Source organism: Pseudoliparis swirei, chromosome 22 (genome assembly GCF_029220125.1).
Source record: "Pseudoliparis swirei isolate HS2019 ecotype Mariana Trench chromosome 22, NWPU_hadal_v1, whole genome shotgun sequence".
In the NCBI taxonomy this organism is placed as follows: domain Eukaryota; kingdom Metazoa; phylum Chordata; class Actinopteri; order Perciformes; family Liparidae; genus Pseudoliparis; species Pseudoliparis swirei.
Window position 1 is genome coordinate 20,337,906 of NC_079409.1, and position 19,702 is coordinate 20,357,607.

General features: G+C 43.2%; 1 protein-coding gene across 1 annotated transcript in view; it reads right to left on the reverse strand.

Moving 5' to 3' along the window:
- emc2 (ER membrane protein complex subunit 2) overlaps positions 1-13,958 on the reverse strand; it is a 35,361-nt gene extending 21,403 nt beyond the window's left edge. The window contains exons 1-6 of the mRNA XM_056443853.1: positions 13,900-13,958; positions 12,546-12,659; positions 9,411-9,475; positions 6,803-6,888; positions 5,105-5,162; positions 151-236 (exon numbers count right to left, since the gene is read on the reverse strand). Of these exons, the coding sequence (XP_056299828.1) occupies positions 151-236; positions 5,105-5,162; positions 6,803-6,888; positions 9,411-9,475; positions 12,546-12,659; positions 13,900-13,939 (449 nt within the window). The 5' untranslated portion in view covers positions 13,940-13,958. The remainder of the gene's footprint in view (positions 1-150; positions 237-5,104; positions 5,163-6,802; positions 6,889-9,410; positions 9,476-12,545; positions 12,660-13,899) is intronic.
- Positions 13,959-19,702: the final 5,744 nt, after the last annotated feature.

Here is a 19,702-nt window from a genome sequence, read left to right on the forward strand (position 1 = left end):
AACAGTCTGCTGGCGCCTCATGCACGAGTCGTGCCAGCTCAATTGAAAGCAAACTTGGTTTTTTAATTAAAATAAAAGCCATGGGGAGGACGGCGGGGGGCTGGGGGGGGGCCTGACCCCGCTGCCCCCTTCTCGTATACAAATACTCACTGCTCCAGATACTCATTGAGCTCCCGGATGGCTTCGGCGCTCTTCCCCTGGGCCTTGAGTATGGAGATCTTGCGCTTCCTTGCTGCCTGCGGAGCAGAGAGTAAACAGGATTAGGAGCTCAGCTCTGGAGTGTTTTGGGTGGGTGGGGGGGGGGGGTGAGTGAGTGTAAGAGTTGTGAGTTTAAGTGTGTACATTAGCTTCTTTTGGGGCACACACCCACAATCCCGTCCCGGGCTTCGCTGCGAGACCGAATCATTTCTGAAAATCTTTCTTTTTATTTTTACAAAAGGGGCACAGGCCGCCGACACATTTGACGTTCATCCGTTTTTTTTGGACTGCTGGCGAAACCTAACTGAACATAAGGCGACCAAAACGCACGATCGGATCGAGTTGGTGGCGACGTCCGACGTGGGGGGGGGGTGGACACACACGTTTGAGGGTGTTGGAATGAGCTTAATGTGGCTGAGATAAAGCGGTGAGTCATAACCTAACCAAGTGGGGAAACTGGCACACTCCCTCAAAACGCCAATGCCCGTCTTCCCGTCGGCACGGCAACGCAGCCAACGCTCCACCGGCCGCGACTGACATCACCTGAAAATTGCTTTCCCGCTTCGCTTTGATGTTGGAAATGACCTTAAAGGTGGATTAGATTCTCATCAATCTGTGTTAGAAAGTATTACTCCGGCTGCTGCGACTTTTCCAAATGTTTCCCCCCCCCCCTCTTTCTGATAGTAAGTGAAAACCTTAACGGGAGGCTGCCGCTCCATTAGAAGCGCACTGCCCTGCCACAGCACATTTTATTTATGGACTGGCGCTTGATGGAGTAGAGCTTCCTTTCCTGCACTGCTAACCAAAGCCATCGACGGCCGTGTGCGAGTCACGTCTGTGGATCTGTAAACGTGGGCCTCGTCTGACACGGCCGTCGCAAAAAAATCAACTTTTCCATCAAGCTGGGACACGGCAGCCTCGAGCAATATAGAGGGTGAAAAACACACATGCAACAGGTCAAAAGCAAAGCATTCTACCAGTATTACAGGGTTCATACACATGCTGACCGACGGGTGTCCAGGACTTTAAACCAAATTTCCAGTGAGAAAATGTTGTGTTTAAACAAGAAATGCGAATTCCAAAGCATACATTATATTACATTAAACGACACAAATGAATGAGAGACAATAGTTTGATTTAAATAATAAAACCTTTGTGTTTTCAGTTAAGGTGTGTTCACTTGCAGCGAGAAAAATGTGTGCTGCGAGTATGAAAGAGTGTATGCAGGCTTATATTTTGAGCGTCATTCTTTTAATAACAAATTAATTATTTAAGACTCAGCATAAATGAACATATGAATACAACAAATGTACATGTTTATATAACAAATTTAAAAACAAATTGCCTGGAAATGACCATTTTAAAATTCCAAGACTTTTCCAGGTTTTCCATGACCGTACGAACCCCGATGAAAAGAAATGACTTCTGCGTAGCCCCAAAAGGCGTCATACTTGCATCTTAATTTACAAACACTGTTCACATCCGCAGCAGTGTGTTTATCATCGGTGTAGTCTGAAAGCAAATTGAGAGTGAAATGATCCAAAAATGTGATTAAGTTATGAAACTGAACCGTCAACCTCCCCTTTCTTTCTTCTTTTATATCTACTGACGATAAAACACAAAGATCACACCGCCTCGCATGCAGTGTGTTCCACCAGAGCGTGATGCTCGGCGAGATTCAGGAATTTATACTCACTTCAGACTAAATTACAAGCATGTGGGATATTTCCTCTTACAATACCAAAAAAGGGAAGCCAATTGTATTGATTTTTTTAAACACTACATTGAGGTTGAATGGGGAATGTTTGCACTTGTGCGCTCCGGCCATCACCACACCCACTTCTCTCCCAGATTTTTCTTCTTCTTTTTCCCCAGATAAAGAACCACTTGGGGCTCAAAGGAGTTGGGAACATATGGAAGTTGGTAGCCCAGCGAGTCACAAAGCACTTTATTAAATGAGAGCTATTCCAAACCACTCCTCTCTCTCTCCTCCTTTCTCTAACTAATGATCCAGAAAAACCTGGCAGTGGGTCTGATCCCCCTGTTATCGTGAGTCTTTTTTAATTAGCGCTCCGAGGAGGCCTTAGGAGTGAGGACTGGATTATTTACATCACCCCTGGCTCTTTGCTACGACCTACCGCAACCTCCCCTTATAATAAAAAACATCACGGCGAGGGTGGTGCATCTAGCACTGTGCAAGTATTAATGCCTCATGGGACCGTTACGGGTTTGTTTGCATCCATTAGCAGTAATGATGCAAACGTCATTGTAACTAAACAAAAACAGAAAAACTATTAGATTTCATACAATTTAACTCCATCATTTATGTGACTTCACAGGATGTGGTGGCTTTGAATTTCTGATGACTTAAACAATATCATCTTGTCCTACAATGAATCTATCTGTATATATAGATACATATAATATATATTATATATATGTATTATATATATATAATATATTATATATATATATATATATTCATATAATATATATTATATATATATAATAAATTTTTACGCACGCAGACAATAATTTTGCCAGATCATTGCTGTAGGTATTGGAACGTAGCAAGAAATGGAAGTGCTAAGAGTTTGAAACATTTTTTGGACGCTGCCATGGCAAAAAAAACCTTGAGCAATTTTTGTTGATTCAACAATTTTGGTTAATGGGTACCACATCTATTCCACAGCCTGTAATTACAACAGCTCAGTTTCCAATCTCTGCTTCGCATGCTGGGATGCGTCGCAAGTCTTCCTTGCGGTCGGCAATTTTCCGCCATCTCTCGGGCCCGATCCCTTGGAGCGTGTTGTGAGAACATGTGGGGGGGGGGGGCAACGCTCACAAAGACAGGTGACCCTAAACAACACCATCAGACCGGCGCTCCACCCGCAGCCAATAAGCTCAGGGCGAGGATTGTGGGAAAAGGAGGTTCAACGGTTGCAGGGACAGAAGACCCATTTGTCTGTTTTGTTCCATCGCTGCCCCCCCCCCCCCCCCCCCCACCACCAGGAAACTGACCGGTCCCTTTCCGAGGGTGTCACTGGAATCCCCGGGAGACCTGTGCCATGTCGGGGAGGTGCCCTGGGAGTCACTGAAATTACAACTCCCATTGTCTGAAAAGAGGTTCAATGCGTTCCAAGAACCAAGCGGAGATATGAAGCTTTGACTTCAACCTCGTGTTGGACAGCGTGACCGGGATAAAACACTTTTAAGTAGTCACTGCAAACGTAAAAACAGTGGGATTTCCTTCACACGCTCAAGACTTGAGCATAAATTAGGGACGGAGACGACCGTAAGAATGTGTTTGAATGTTTTTTATGCCGACAGCAAAGAGTGCGACGTTAGAATTAAGTCAGTCGTCAATCCTTCAGTTGCCCGTTCTGTGGCATTCGTGTTTTTGACAGAATTAATACTTATTAGACGCTTTTATGTATGTTATTCCGTATGAACGCAACTTGTAATTGTACTTCCCAGACGAGCACAAGGTGTGCCTTAAAAAGAAGAATATCCCGTGACCCGACGGCCCCTGAAGATTTATTGTGACTGAGGGGAGCATGGAGACAGTCCTGTCCATCGCTGTACGCTGGGGTCTTGATGAAGCGAGGGCGGGAGGCAGCAGCTGTGGCCATTACTTTGAGTTTTTTGGCCAAAGTGAGAGCAAAACGATTCTTTAGCCGTGTCAATGAGCCTTCTGCCCGTTTAAAGAAGACAACGGACGATGTGCTAAATCTTCGCACGGCGTCCAAAGCACTGTGCTGCGTGTCTGGAGCACAGACGCCTGTGCTGTGCGTCGGTAGCACTCTGCCAGCGGAGAGAAAATGTCGAAACCATCTAAAGTGATCCGCACGTCAGCGTGGCACAGGAAACGTGTCGAACATCTTTGGGGCGAGCGGTATAGCCAAAATAAAAAACGTCACGGTTTCTTTTGAAAAGCCCTTTCAAAGATGTATTCTCTCGCATTGGCCACATGTCCTCATGGAAGCAATTAACAGCAGGTACATGATGTTTGGGGATTGGCAGAACGCCGGCTAGACGAGCCTCTGAAAGTCGCTGCACGGAGGTGGAGAAGATGGCGGGGCAGAGGACTTCAGAGCAGTTGAATAAAGTTATATCGGGCTCGTCTGATTGAACTGCAGACGTTGCAACTGAAGCCGGGCGATGGCGATGGAAGAAGGTGGGTTCTTACACATTTTGACCAATGGATTTCCAGGACTTTTCCATGATTTTTCCATGACTTTAAACCAAATTTCCATGACCAAACTGAAATCTCGGAATAAACATGAACAATTTAGAAAATGTTGCGTATTGAGAGCTATCGCCGGCTTATATTTTGAGCGTCTTTCTTTAAAAAACATATTAATTATTTCAAACTCGGCGTAAATGAACATGTGATTATAACAACATTTCCATGACTTTTCCAAAACTTTTATGATTTAAGTTTTTTTCCATGACTTTTCCAGGCCTGGAAATGACCATTTTAAAATTCCATGACTTTTCCAGGTTTTCCATGACCGTACGAACCATGAAGAAGGTGGGACCGGAGCTCGGCCACGTTCACCCAAGGGTGGGGTGGGGGGGGTCTGAAAGGCCCAGTAAATCACCTTCAAAGGCCAGACCTTTTATTTACGGTTTACTCCCACCGAACATGTCTGCCACTGACTAAGAGCATGAATCACCCCCCACACACCCACCCACCCACCTTCCCTTAAACGCTTTGCAGTCGTGTGGGTGAAAGGCTGAGGAGCACTGTGGTTGAGGTCAGAGAGGCCAAGGGGAGTTTAACTCACACTGCTAACACCAAAGTGCCTCGGCAGATTTAAAGCCCTCCGCAAAAAAAACCCAAAAAAGCGGCGACCGTAAAGAACAACGCGAAGCCGAGGGAAACCCTTCTTCTCAATCTCACCGTGTTGGTGGGGTCGTCTTGGAGAATGGCTTCGTAGTGCTTGTTGGCTTCGTCGTACCTTCAGCGAGAGAAAGAGAGAGAAAATAAAACAAAATTAGTTTTTTAACCGATCCCAGTCGGGGGGGAAATCAAACGCAGTTCAAGGTAATCACGTTTCTGTATACAGCGCGGCAGGTTCCTATGATTACACGCGGGAGGCGGTGCAGAAATCAGCGGTGATCTACGAGGCCGAAATAAACACTCGTTGGGGTTTAGGCTGCCGGTCGCACGGCCGACGTTGCGAGGGGGCTTATATCGCTTCACGGCGAGTCATGAAATCAATACAAACAAAGCTCAGTTTGGGAGATTGCGTTTTGATTTGATTGTATCCAGCATGATTCACCTTTAAACAAAATGTAATTGCCGCTTCTCACGTCCGTGCAGACGCACGGCGAAGCTGTTGGTTCGGTTATCCGTCTCTTGGCCCATGCGAGGTACCACAACACACACACATACATGTGCAACAATATCCAACACACAGCGCCTCAAGCTCTTGGACTTAAACCACATGATTCTGTTTAGAAAGAGAATTTATGAGCTGTAAATATCAAATCATACGGTATAGAAATCTGGGAATAGGAGGTATGTGCACTTCACTTGTCATGTCAAATCAGGTGCTGAAGGATGATTTTAAGAACCCCCCCCCCCCCCCCGCCCCTATTTAGGGGCAATCTGCAACGCCGACGTTTTAGCAGCCAAAGGCAGGGTTCAGTGATCAGAAAGCTTCCCGCCCACCGCCGGCAGCAGACAGAAGCAACTCTGGTTCCCATTAGCGCTGAGAAGCCCCACTTCCAGCACTGCTGCTTCCCTCACATTCACTTTATTACTCAGCCACACTTTGGGGAGATTTCAGATGGCACTGGGCTTTTGATTTGCTTTATTTATTTAGGAAACTGTGTGTGTGTGTGTGTGTGCGCGGAGGGGAAGGGCCTTGCCGTTTGAAGCCGTGTCATTCAAGTGCGGCTCTGTCTGCTGCCAATTAGATCCCAGTGCGCCGTTTATTTAATCCGACAGCGCCGGAGCAATCGCTCTCAATTATCACAAACTCCGACATAACCGATAAACCAGCGACGGTGATCTGGTCGGGGGGTGGGGAGGGATGTGAGCGAGGTAGTGAACAGATTGGAGTCTCTTTACTTGGGCTCAGCACCAGTTTGTCTTTCCTGCTCATGCGCTCAATTATGCATGCTTTTTTCATAATCTGCAGATTCCCAAATTAAAAAAAGAAATCATATAAAATGTGAAGGGGGCAGCAAACTGGAGCTCGTGGCAACATGTCCCCGACACACTTGTGGGGCCCGGATCAAAACAAAACACAGGGAAAAAGAGCATGACAAGAAGGAGGGTAGCGAGAGGAATGAGGGGGTAAGGAAACAAGGAAACATCGGAGGAACAGAAACCGAAGATGATTGAGGGACCCCTCGAATAACAGTGGGATCCGACCACTTCCTTCCCGGGAATCCCTAACTCAGGCTTAAAAAAGGGCCACAGGACTACCCAGTGCTGAACCCCTCTTCCCAAAGGAATGCAGGGTGATCCGACATGAACACCCCCACACACACTTTCTTGCCCCCTAAGCCTCTTTAGGAGCCAAATATAACAGCGGCTGAGCGAATCTTTTTGTTGCCGCCTCGGCAGCTTCCGGTGCCCGATGCTTACCTTTCCAAAGCTTCCAGCCTCATGCCCGACAGGCGCTTCACTCTGTGGCTATCTGGAAACTGCTTCCTCAGTCCCTGTAGACAGGTCTGCAAGGATGAGAGAGAGAGAGAGAGAGAGAGAGAGAGAGAGAGAGACCAATTATAGTTGGCCGCAACTAAAGTGTGTTACACACACACACACACACACACACACACACCTCTACAGATAGAACCCACCTGAATATGTCAGATGTTGATTCGGCTCATTAAACTCAATGCACAGACTTAAAAACAGTCTGTCAAAAGGCCAATGTCAGACTTTGATGTGAGAATCTGCCGTTCAACCGTGTGGGGGGGGGGGGGGCGAAATCGAGGATGCCTCAGCACAAAGCTTTTTTTTCGATAACAGCTGAGGAAGTGCTACTCGCATTCTACATCGTCCTGAACGAGATGAACAAATGTCTGCAGTGTGACCTGAAATGCTGCCGCTATCAATCAGACAGAGGCTGGTAATGCTGTTACTGTCTGGCTGAACAGATCGCCAACAGGCAACCGATTCCAATGACCCGCCTGTTCTGCACTCACTGAGGGAGTCGGCATATCCATACCGATCGGAGATTAACCAGTTCAACAGCCATGATCTGTCGATTTTTTTTGTTTTTTAACCCCATGCAGATTTGCAAAAGTTCAGAGCGGCGAATACTTCAAAACAGAACCACCGAGTAAATCCTGAGGGGAAAAACGAGTTGAACTCCATGAAAGGATGGCCAAGTGCAGCTCACACAGGGCTCCAGACTGCGACCAAATGGTCGCATTTTGCGCCTAAAATTAGACACAGTGCGAGTAAATTTTTCATCAACTCGCGCATGCGCGACCAGTAAATTAGCAGATTTTTTTTGTTTTTGTTATTAAATATTTTTGTTGCTGACAAACTTGTTCTACACTTCAGCCCACTACAGTTAGCGATAATGCCTGAATGACTGGTTTGCTAACCGACATTAACTCCAGAAGAAGAAGAAAGGAGACGAAAACCGAAGAAGAAGGCTGGCCTGTGTGTGTGTGGGGGGGGGGCTAATGTGTGAAAAGAGGCGCACCGCAACGGAGACAATGCGACCGGCGTTGGCCGCAGAGTGAGAGGTCAGAGGGGATCCTCACCACCGAGCGGCGTCCCGTCCCCCGAGTTGAATCTCTGGGTCGACTCAGCCGACTCTCACATGTCTGCCACTCGAGCCTGATGCTCACGGTAAACACATTCGATTGGGAGCGCGCGAGGGTTTTGAGAAAGTTAGCGGAAGGATTTAAGTGACAACATCCGGTTTTGCAAAGTTAGCGTAAAGAACCACGTGAAACAACATCCGTTTTTGAAAATAAGATGTCGACAAATCATACACGAACATATAAAAGTAAACAATGAACTGATTTTGTATCTTTAGAGATCGTTTCTGAGATTTAGCTTAACATATGCTAAGATTAGAACATTTTTACTGGACCAAGGAAGAGTTTATAAAAATTAGTCAGACTTGTGTATGTTAAGAAAAGTCCTGTATATAGATTTCCCCAAGAGTTCCAGGAAATGAATGATGCAGATGTGTTCCATACATATCTGAAATCCCTACAATAGCAATCAAACAATTGTAATGTATCAATTAGGACATTTTCAAAGTAAAAGTCCTAAATGTTTAAAGAAATCTGTAATTTCTTTAATGTTTGAGTTGCTTTATATATGTATTTCCTCATAGTCCTCATAGCAATAATGCTACACAAAAAATAGAATGCTTCAATCGACACCGTGATCGGTATTATCTGTGATCGGCAGATACTGATTTCAGTGATCGGTGATCGGCACCAAAACCTGATCGGTGCATCTCTAGAAACCAACAAATGTTTTGATTGGCCACATCGTAGTGCAACATGCACATGCTCAAGGTATGTTTTTTCTTAAAATATGTTTAAACTCAATACAGTAACTTCTGAAGAGTTCTCTGTTGTGAATGTTTTGCAGTTCATGAAGGCAAAAAGGCATAAGATTGTATATTGTCGAAATTATGTATCAGTAATACAGTAGAAATGATGGGAAAACTTTGCAAGTCGATTTATACTGTGCGCAGGGTTTTTCCTGCATAGAGAAAATTTGGGCGAGCCGAGAAGAGTTGTTAACGGGGGGAGGGGGTGCTAGTGAGGAGTGTGCTTACCCGTGTGCGCGGATGTGTGCGCGCATCATGGCAGAGCGGCCAGCTGCTGATCACTCACTCAATATCTCGACTGCATGAATAGATGGTGCCCAGGAAAACCCTGTGTGCGCCCCTAAATTTTCTGCTTGCGCCCCTAACATTTTAAGTTAGGGGCCACTGTGCTCCTAGTTAAAAAAGTTAGTCTGGAGCCCTGTCACACATGAAGCACGCATTCTGCACTCATTTGCTACACCCTCTAATTCCAACTCAGAAAATTGCTTTTTCCCCCCCCAATTTACAGACAGAGTAATACCATTTGGCCAAATAAAAAAAATCTGATTTTCACATTTGGCAGAGGGGCTTGCTGCAAAGTGGGAATGGCTGCGAGGGAGCGAGCGATGGCTTTTGAAGCTCCAGAGCGTGAGGAAGAAACCCCAACAAAAAAACTAAAAAACTTACCAGAGCCAAGTCATCGCGACTGCAGTCCAGCGCAGCAATCATCACCTGCTCATAAATAATCCATACTGGGAAGAGGAGACAAAGAGGACTGTGTTAACGCCCTTTCCATTCCACCGTCTGCAGGAACACGGCAAATTATAGATTGAACCGTGCACTTGACGTCGCAACTTCACGCACCGCAACAGCTGCATGCCGTGTTTTCTACTCGCAAACAAGCTTCTGTGCTGCGACTCGGCCGAGGAGCTCATTGAAAAGAACCGTCCCCATTTCATATGGAATGCTCCATGTTGGAGCCATTTATTTTGACATTTGTATTTAGTTTTATTGTAAAACAATATTGATTATTTATTGCTTATTACCTTCGCATTGAAAATGCGGAAGGTTATGTTTTGATCGCCGTGTATTTAGTTATTTATTTATATGCGTGTTACTCACATAACTAAAAAAGTATTAAACTTCGCATGAAATTTGGTGAGATGATTGGTTATTATCCGGGGACCATTTGATTAGATTTTGGGATTGATCGGTCAAGTTCATGAAAAGGTCAACATCTTCTTTTTACCATAGCGCGGTCAATTTTTATCCAATTGGCATGCAACTAATGCCAAATTGTTCATAATTCAATGCCCAATCTTGTGATATGCGAAGGTATGCGCTCTACCGAGTGCCCGTTCTAGTTTAGGTTACATTTTGATATGTTAGTTGTTTCTTATGATAGTTGTAGTTTAGTTTAATATATTTAGTTTTAGGTTCACTGATTGGGTAACACTGGGCACCTGTGGTTATGTGTAGAGGTGGGTCAACATACCGAAATGGACGTTACTTTTCTTTTGCCTGCGTCAAACTCCAAAACCCACGGTGCATCAGTGGCAATTTTATTTATAGTTTTGTTTGATTTCGAAGGACAAATGGCAACTACACTCCATTTACCATGTTCTGTGTAGGACCATGTGAAAAAAAGAAAACAGAGAAAAATGTCAAACTTAGGTATATTAACGATGATAATCACAAGTAAACAACCTGGTCTTGTCATTCATTTCCCCACACCGTGAGTAGTAAATGATTGTCAATTTCAGTAGAAATGCTACATTTGAGAAAATAAAGTGTAACATTATCAAGTAAAATAAGTTGTTAGGTTTGTTATGACCCCCTCTCACTTTCAGACTAAAGTTGAAAAAAAGAAAATGAAATATCACAGGGTCTGACCATGTAATATTTCAATTTTTATTTTTTAATAAATTTGTAAAAAATTCAACAACAAAAAATGTCTGTCAAGATGGGGTCCTGAGTGTAAATTAATGAGGAATTATTTTTTTGATTTTAGCAAATGGCTGCAATGACACAAAGAGTGAACATTTAAAAGGGGTCTGAATACTTTCCATACCTACTGGGTATTCTAGTATGATCGTCATGATAAAGGGGATTTATTTTTTCAGAAAAAAAGGATAGAGAGTCACAAGTTGGGCAGATAAAACAAAACCCACGTTGATGCTTTGTGAAACCAAAGCAGCCGTAAGTGACATGCTGTTCCTCATCCGTCTCTCTGGACAGTGGGACTGTGGTAAGTTACTGTGGCTCAGAGAACATTACAGATTTACAGATTTAAACATTGTGCTGTTCATACGAACCGTTCCAAATAAAGACGTCTGCTTTGACCATTTTCTGCTCAGTGATGCTTAAGATTTTGTTTTGTGTGGAGACTTCATGGTTGAATATTGTCAAAAACATGTTTCTCTGATCATATAAAACCAATCGCAAGCCAGTTTGACATTTCAGAACAGTTATATTTATTGTACTTGTATAACATGGCATGTGGAGCCCCATCATTAACAGGCACACCCATTCCTTAAACATGTTTCACTTGGTGGTTAGCTATAAAAAAAAATACATAGAAATGTTTATTCATTCAGTCAACTGTAACATTATAACAACGACTAATAGCCTGACTGCAGAAGCCAATTAATGGAATTAATGCAACATGTTAGACGGACAGCTCCGACAAGCAAACTGGACGTGCTTATTAGCCTGTTAATCGAAAAGAATAATAAAATCCAACTCCGCCTCAAATCGGGCAGGTTATGCCAAAACAAACAAATGCCTCAAGTTTTTCTTGACTTTAATGATTCCAACTCTTTGTTTTGATAATTGCCATCCCATTTCACAGCCAATTTAAGCGCTGGTTTCAATAAATCCATGGCATGTCAAGTGTTAATAGGGGAGAAAGGGAGTAGGACAGTACTGTAAAGGGAGACCATTACCTTTAATACGGTTACGGCAAGTAAAACTCACGCCTGCTTCAGAAATAAAAATCTCAAGAAACTCTACCCAGTGCATTCCTAGGCAACAGGCTATGCGTACTATTGTACCTTTCACACCATGACGATTACAGTCGTGTATCCCCGTGTACAGTCTGGAACATATTACATGTTTTCTGTTCTGCTTTTACTGATAATGTTACCCACTCATCATCTAAGACACAGAAGCATGTTACATAAAACTGTCAAGTATCTTCCTTTCCCCTCTAAAGGTCTCCTAAATATCCGTTTAATGGAAGTGGATCTTGTATTTCTGGCCTTGGCTTTTTCAGCAACAGGAAACTTTAGATCCCGTTTAAAAATTAGCCAAAAGAAAAATTCATACCACGAAAATAAAAAAGGGGAGAGAACCAAATCTAACAGGCAGAATATTGCCCACTTGGAGCAATCACGTGTCAGAAATGTGTCCAGAAACCCATCATTAGTCTGGCTATTATTTACAGGGGGAGCAAATGGTTTTCGGATCCGCAAAATGTTTTTAAACTTTGGACAGACCGGCGGACTGTACTCATCTCTTCCTTCGATTATATGCCGTGAGCACTGCCACGAGAAAAGGATGACAAGCTGTTGTGTCATTACAGTATGGTGTCCCACGCCTCTCCTAGAGTGAGTTTTTCATAAAGGCTATTTCTATACTTCAGTTTGATAACAGTCCCGTATTTAATGTAACTGAAGTGGTGCCACTTGTTGCCTAAAGTAATGTTCTATCTCAACAATGAACCGTTTAGTCTGCATTGACCAAAAGACGAGTGAGTGTTTATGCTTGCTGAGGAATTATGTTAAAATTGTGTACTGATTTATGTAGTTCGGACACACTTACCGTCATCCCCCAGTTTAGATAAATGTTCACTGATCAGCTCTTCGCCAACGTCCACAATTTGCTCACTGTTCCTGCAGTTATCTTCTCTCCATTTACGCAGCTTGTCTCTCATCTCTGTCGACAAAAATTGTGAAACGGTTTGACCAAGAAAAAAAAATACACACGTCTTTCTAGTTACCTTCGCATTGAAAATGCGGAAGGTTATGTTTTGATCGCCGTGTATTTTTTTTTTTTGTATGCGTGTTACTCGCATAACTCAAAAAGTATTAAACCGAATCGCATGAAATTTGGTGGGATGATTGGTTATTATCCGGGGACCATTTGATTGGATTTTGGGATCGATGGGGTCAAAGGTCAAGGTCATGAAAAGGTCAAAATCTTCTTGAGTCGCATGAAATTTGGTGGGATGATTGGTTATTATCCGGGGACCATTTGATTCGATTTTGGGATCGATCAGGTCAAAGTCAAGAAAAAGTCAAAATCTTCTTTTTACCATAGCGCGGTCAATTTCTATCCAATTGGCATGCAACTAATGCCAAAATGTTCATAAGTCAATGCCCAATCTTGTGATATGCGAAGGTATGCGCTCTACCGAGTGCCCGTTCTAGTTATTACATGTTATTACATGTTATTACACCACAGGTTTCTTCCATTTTCCCCCCTGAAAGGTTTTGTTTCTATTTCTTGTGAGTTTCTCCTGATCCGATGAGGGGTCCTGGGACAGGGATGTCGTCCGTGTACAGACTGTAAAGCTCTCTTAAGGCACATTTTGAATTTGTGATATCGGGCTATTCAAAATGAACTTAATTCAATTTAAATTGAATTTGGGATGATTTGGAAAAGAAAGACATATCTGAAGTTTGACTGTCGCGTGCACTATAGCTTCGGCGGTGACGTCACTAGGGCACATCAGACAACCACACATGCACGTTGGTGCACATTATAGGATTATCAGCGTGAGACGTGAACTGCAGTCTGTGCACGTACAGGATGGAGCTGACGTGGATAGCTACGCCGTTAGCCGACCGTGGCTCGCACGCGACAGACTTAAGGTAGCGATCTGAAAACAGACCGGAAACAACTCGACGACACACCTTAACGTTGAGCGCACCTTTAACGCCGGGGACAGCTCAACCTGGCGCGGATGCGCCGCACGGGTCGACTGTGTGGATGAGCACAGCACGTTAGCTTACCATGCTAACTAGCGGTAGCTTACTCTTTCACACTCTGCCTCGTGCTCTTGCACAGTAAACACATTCACTCAATGAAACCCAGGACACGCGTAACACCTTTACAAATATAAAAACGAGTCCCAATGTCACTTGGGGAGAATCTATATTGTCTTTTGTCTTACCTTCCCAACCCACATCGTACATATCTGATATAGTCGCCATCTTTTCTTTTTTTTTGACAGCAAACGCCGTGCTACGTCATGGGCTCACCAGCTGTGGGCGTGCCTAACGTCAAATATATTTTATATACAAATATTAATAATTATATTAATAATAATACCGTCATGGGCTCACCAGCTGTGGGCGTGCCTAACGTCAAATATATTTTATATACAAATATTAATAATTATATTAATAATAATACCGTCATGGGCTCACCAGCTGTGGGCGTGCCTAACGTCAAATATATTTTATATACAAATATTCATAATTATATTAATAATAATAACGTCATGGGCTCACCAGCTGTGGGCGTGCCTAACGTCAAATATATTTTATATAAAAATATTCATAATTATATTAATAATAATACCGTCATAGGCTCACCAGCTGTGGGCGTGCCTGACGTCAAATATATTTTATATACAAATATTCATAATTATATTAATAATAATACCGTCATGGGCTCACCAGCTGTGGGCGTGCCTGACGTCAAATATATTTTATATACAAATATTCATAATTATATTAATAATAATACCGTCGTAGGCTCACCAGCTGTGGGCGTGCCTGACGTCAAATATATTTTATATACAAATATTAATAATTATATTAATAATAATACCGTCATGGGCTCACCAACTGTGGGCGTGCCTGACGTCAACTATATTTTATATAAAAATATTAATAATTATATTAATAATAATACCGTCATGGGCTCGCCAGCTGTGGGCGTGCCTGATGTCAAATCTATTTTATATAAAAATATTAATAATTATATTAATATTAATACCGTCATGGGCTCGCCAGCTGTGGGCGTGTCTGACGTTAAATCTATTTTATATACAAATATTAATAATTATATTAATAATAATACCGTCATGGGCTCGCCAGCTGTTGGCATGCCTGACGTCAAATATATTTTATATACAAATATTAATAATTATATTAATAATAATACCGTCATGGGCTCGCCAGCTGTGGGCGTGCCTGACGTCAAATCTATTTTATATAAAAATATTCATAATGATATTTCATAATAATACCGTCATGGGCTCACCAGCTGTGGGCGTGCCTGACATTAAACAGATTGTATTTAACACTATTAATAATTGTATTAATAATAATACTGTCATCGGCTCGCCAGCTGTGGGCGTGCCTGACATTGAACAGATTGTATTTAACATTATTTATAATAATATTAATAATAATACCGTCATGGGCTCGCCAGCTGTGTGCGTGCCATACGTTAATAAACATATTTTATATAACAATATTAGTAATAATAATAATACTGTAGTAACTATTCTAATGTTCCAACTATATAATAACACTTATAATAATTACTAATAATTTTTGATGGTCAAAGTGTCTTGTTTTACAATGTAATGCGAAATTATATAATGTATTTAAAAAGTGTACATATTGACGTCAACAGAACATTTAGGTCAAATACATTGCACACGGTCAAATATGATTCCAGTATACCGTAAACCTATACGCTTGCATATCCACTGCACTCTTCAGCAGTCAGCAACATGCAGCATGATGTTAGCCAGCGAGAAGCCAGACCTTCAAAATCCAGACGATACCGTTCTCATGCTCCGTTTCCATTTATATAATAATGATCCCGACAAAGTATTGGATGGGCCAGTCGGCTGAGTCTAGAATCAGTTTCATCCGAAAATGTGAAACGTGCTTCCCAAGCACATCTATACCATTTCCCCCTGATTCCCCTCAGGGGCCTGTGTGGATCTCATCCCATCGTTGCGTTCGCTTGCTTACACACTTCTCTCCTTCCACACTTGTTGATGTGAACTTGCCCACAAGGACATTTCAGTGCTCTGATGTGATATCCAGGGCTGCTCACTGCACACATAGCCTACCGTATATGCATACTTTGTTGATGTTCCGGAGAGATTCTATTTGTCTTCTCTCTCTCGGGGACACTGATATTGTAAAAACAGCTCAGCATCATCAATAACGGGCAAGTGATTAAGGGAACGATGAAATGTCATCACCTCTGTCGGGGGTGCGAATACTAACACTGTGTACAATTTAGGTTACGCTCAGTTTTGGCGATCTGTGTACTTGTAGTTTCCAAATCTTCTACATGGCAGTCAGTTGATATGTGGTTGGGTTTCTGCTGGAACACAAAGTACCAAGGAAACCACATTAAAACAAGCATGCTCTGTCCTCCGGGGTAGGGGGCTTTTCCCTGTCTGCCAAGGTGCCATTGAAGGCCAGGGCCCGAACAGTGACCTGCAGTAAACACCATGCAGCGGGCGGGTGTGATCAGGCGGGCGGGTGTGATCAGGCGAACACACTCTGTGAACAAGCTGTCCATAACTTTGAGATGCAGATGGACGTGTGGTGGTGGTGATGGTGAAAATCGTCTTGACAGAATGCGCCTGTTTGACTTGGAGCAGTCCTCTTGTGCAGAAATGTCACAATAAGGGGAGATCACTTGCAGCCAGCTGAAAATCCAAATTGTACTACTTGACTGGCGCTTACGTAGGTTTCCACAAGCATATATATATATATATTATTTTTTTCTTCTTCCTTTTTCAGTCTCCAAAAAAAAAAGAGGGAAATATTCCAGAAGAAACACCTCAGAGGCATTATATTTTGATTTCTGACAGAAGCAATCAGAGTTGGCAATATCTAAAATGTACAGCTTTAGAAATGGAGGTAAGTTTGAGGTGCTCTCTGTGATTTTTTTAATAGTTCCTGTTACATCTAGGATTATTTTTTTCCGTTGGTGTTGTACAGTGCGTTGAGGAAAATGAAGACAGATGCAATTAGCAACCATGTTTGGACTTAGCCTTCTGGAGCCGGCGGCACCGTGTTGACTTTGAAATCTGATTAGGTCCCCTGTCTCACCAAGTTGCTTTCACCTCATCGCGAATAACTCTGTACAGATGACTTCAGCACGCGTTGCCTCTGATGGACTCCCTCCATTGGACCTTTGACCTCTCCCATATCCTGAGTGAGAGGCCCAGAGCGGGAAATTATGGCACATCACAATTAGGCTTCCTCACTCTCCTGCTCTTCTCTCTCTCAACTTCAGTGCCAAGAACAATAGTCGACCTCATGTCAGAGCGCCACCACGCTGGTGATTGGCGGCGCTCCCACAGTACGAGGCTTCGGATGTATTGCTCTCCCGACAGCCGCCGCATGGTAGCACACGGAAAAATAATGGTTCTTAAATGGTTCTATAATAGGCTTTGTGATTCTACGAAGAACCATCACCTACTGAAGAACCTTTTTTTTCGTTTTAGGGACCACTATAGGTTCTTTGAAGGAATCTCTAAGGAAAGGGTTCTTTAAAGAACCCTGGTTCGAAAGGTTCTTTGTGGAACCAAAAATGGTGCCTTAAAGAACCATGTCTTGAAGGTTCTTTGAGACATCTTTATAGGTTCTTTAAAGGAATCTCTAAGGAAATGGTTCTTTAAAGAACCCTTATTTGAAAGGTTCTTTGTGGAACCAAAAATGGTGCCTGAAAGAACCATGTCTTGAAGGTTCTTTGAGACACCTTTATAGGTTATTTGAAGAACTATTTAAGGAATAGTTCTTTTAAGAACCCTGGGTTGAAAGGTTCTTTGTGGAACCAGAAATGGTGTCTTAAAGAACCATTTTGTAAGGTTATGTAAGACACCTTCATAGGTTATTTGAAGAACTCTTAAAGGAAATGGTTCTTTGAAGAACCCTGGTTTAAAAGATTCTTTGTGGAACCAGAAATAGTGCCATGTTTGAAGGTTCTTTGAGATACCTTTATAGGTTCTTTCAAGAACTCTTTAAGGAAATGGTTCTTTGAAGAACCCTGGTTTAAAAGATTCTTTGTGGAACCAGAAATGGTGCCATGTTTTGAAGGTTCTTTGAGAAACCTTTATAGGTTCTTTGAATAACTCTTTAAGGACATGGTTCTTTAAAGAACCCTGGTTTAAAAGATTATTTGTGGAACCGAAAATGGTTCTTCTATGGCATCACTCTGAAGAACCATTTTCGGTTCCAGGTGACACCTTCATTTTTCTGTGTGTCATTGCTTGTTGTGGATCGGAGTATTAACACATGTCGTATATGATGTGTTGCTTGATTGGGTTTAATAGCCAATCGTCCTTTCTCATTCAATTTGAACTGGGCTTTAACATCCCCATGCGTGAGATCAGCTCCGAGAGACTTCAGCACGCGCTGCAGGTGACGGCGACGTTCATCAGAAGCGATGGTAATTATAGAAAAAGTCATCCATACATACAAGCGAGACCATTTCTCCGTAAACACAATCCTTCTCTCCTCCTACAGTACCAAATGAAATCATATTGGAGGACTCCACATTTGAGCCTCGTCTTACATAACCATCACGCAGTCTTATTAAAGGGAAAGTTTGATCTCTAAGAGAGTACTTGGCAGCGATGTGACAATTGTGACACCTCCGAGCCAAGTATTGAATTCTCACCCCCCACTTTTGTATTCAAGAGTCACATCATCTCCATCCTAAATTGCAGGGGATGATGAAGTTCATTCATTCCAGCCGTGTTTTTTTTTTTTTTCCAACCTCGACAACCTCTCAGAGGGTCTGAGTTGAGGTTTGACATTCACAGCCATTGGAGTCATGATTATTGTTCATTGATCTTACTTTCTTTCCATCATCTCAAGAGCGGTTTTCATTCAGATGCCTCCACTTAGCGACATAAATGCACACAATAGCAGTCATTGCAGATATTTAAAATCCGCAGGAAGTGGAATATTCAAATCCCTTCCCCGTGCATTGGAGGCATGTAACTAGACAGCATAATCTGGAGTTATCAGATTTCACTTTTTTTTCCTTTTTTCCCCAAAAGAATGTCCACGGCCGCACATTTGGAGATAGCGGCGTGTTCGCCGTGATGTCATGCGTTCAAAGCAAATTGCAGAGGAAAAGTGAAGTTATGCATAACAAGAGGAGCAGAGCCATGGGAGCGGAGCTTGGCGAGGAAGGATTAGAGGGGGTCAGATATTGATCGACTGTAGGCTACTGCACGTCGCTGGCATCTGTTGCGCAGATGTTCGGTGCCATCGGTTTTGCTCGCTGGAAGTTTCGCCTTGTTTTCTGGCCCTCGTCAGCCGGGGGATACCCTTCAATCCGCCACCGCCGAAATGTGACCGTTCTGAAGTCAGCTCTGGGCTCCGCTGATTGATAACCTGACACGCACCCGGACTGAGGTGATGCATAGCTAAAACGCTTACAGAGGAATCATTGAAATTCATACGAGATGCTAGAATCCGGTTGGCCGTGCAACCTCCAGCGGCGAGTCATTTGTCTTCCGGAGTCATTTATTTGCATTTTGACAGATATTAGAAGGAGGCCAGCGGCGGGTGTCTTTGGCAGTGTCATCTCCTCCGCTCCCTCTCTTGGATCCATCTGTTGACCGAGAAGGCTTTCAGGGAACTGAAGAGTTGAGGTTTTTTGTGGAATTTTTGGCCCCATCACTCCACCTTTTACATCTATCACATCTCTGCGAGACAAACACTCGGCCTGATGAAGAACGGCTTGCTCTGCATGCCGTAATGTGTCAGAGCTCCTGATAGCATCCCGGTATCATGCGGTGTGGTCAAAGACATCACTCGCTGCCTGCAACCGTTCCGCCGTCAGAAAAACACATGCTTTGATTTACAGACAGAAATGGCGGATAACTGTCCGGATTTACTCCACTTTCAGGGGCTTTGTGTTTCAAGTTTTAGTTCAAGTTTAGCCCAAAGCTTTTCATTCAATAGGCTGGCTGAGTG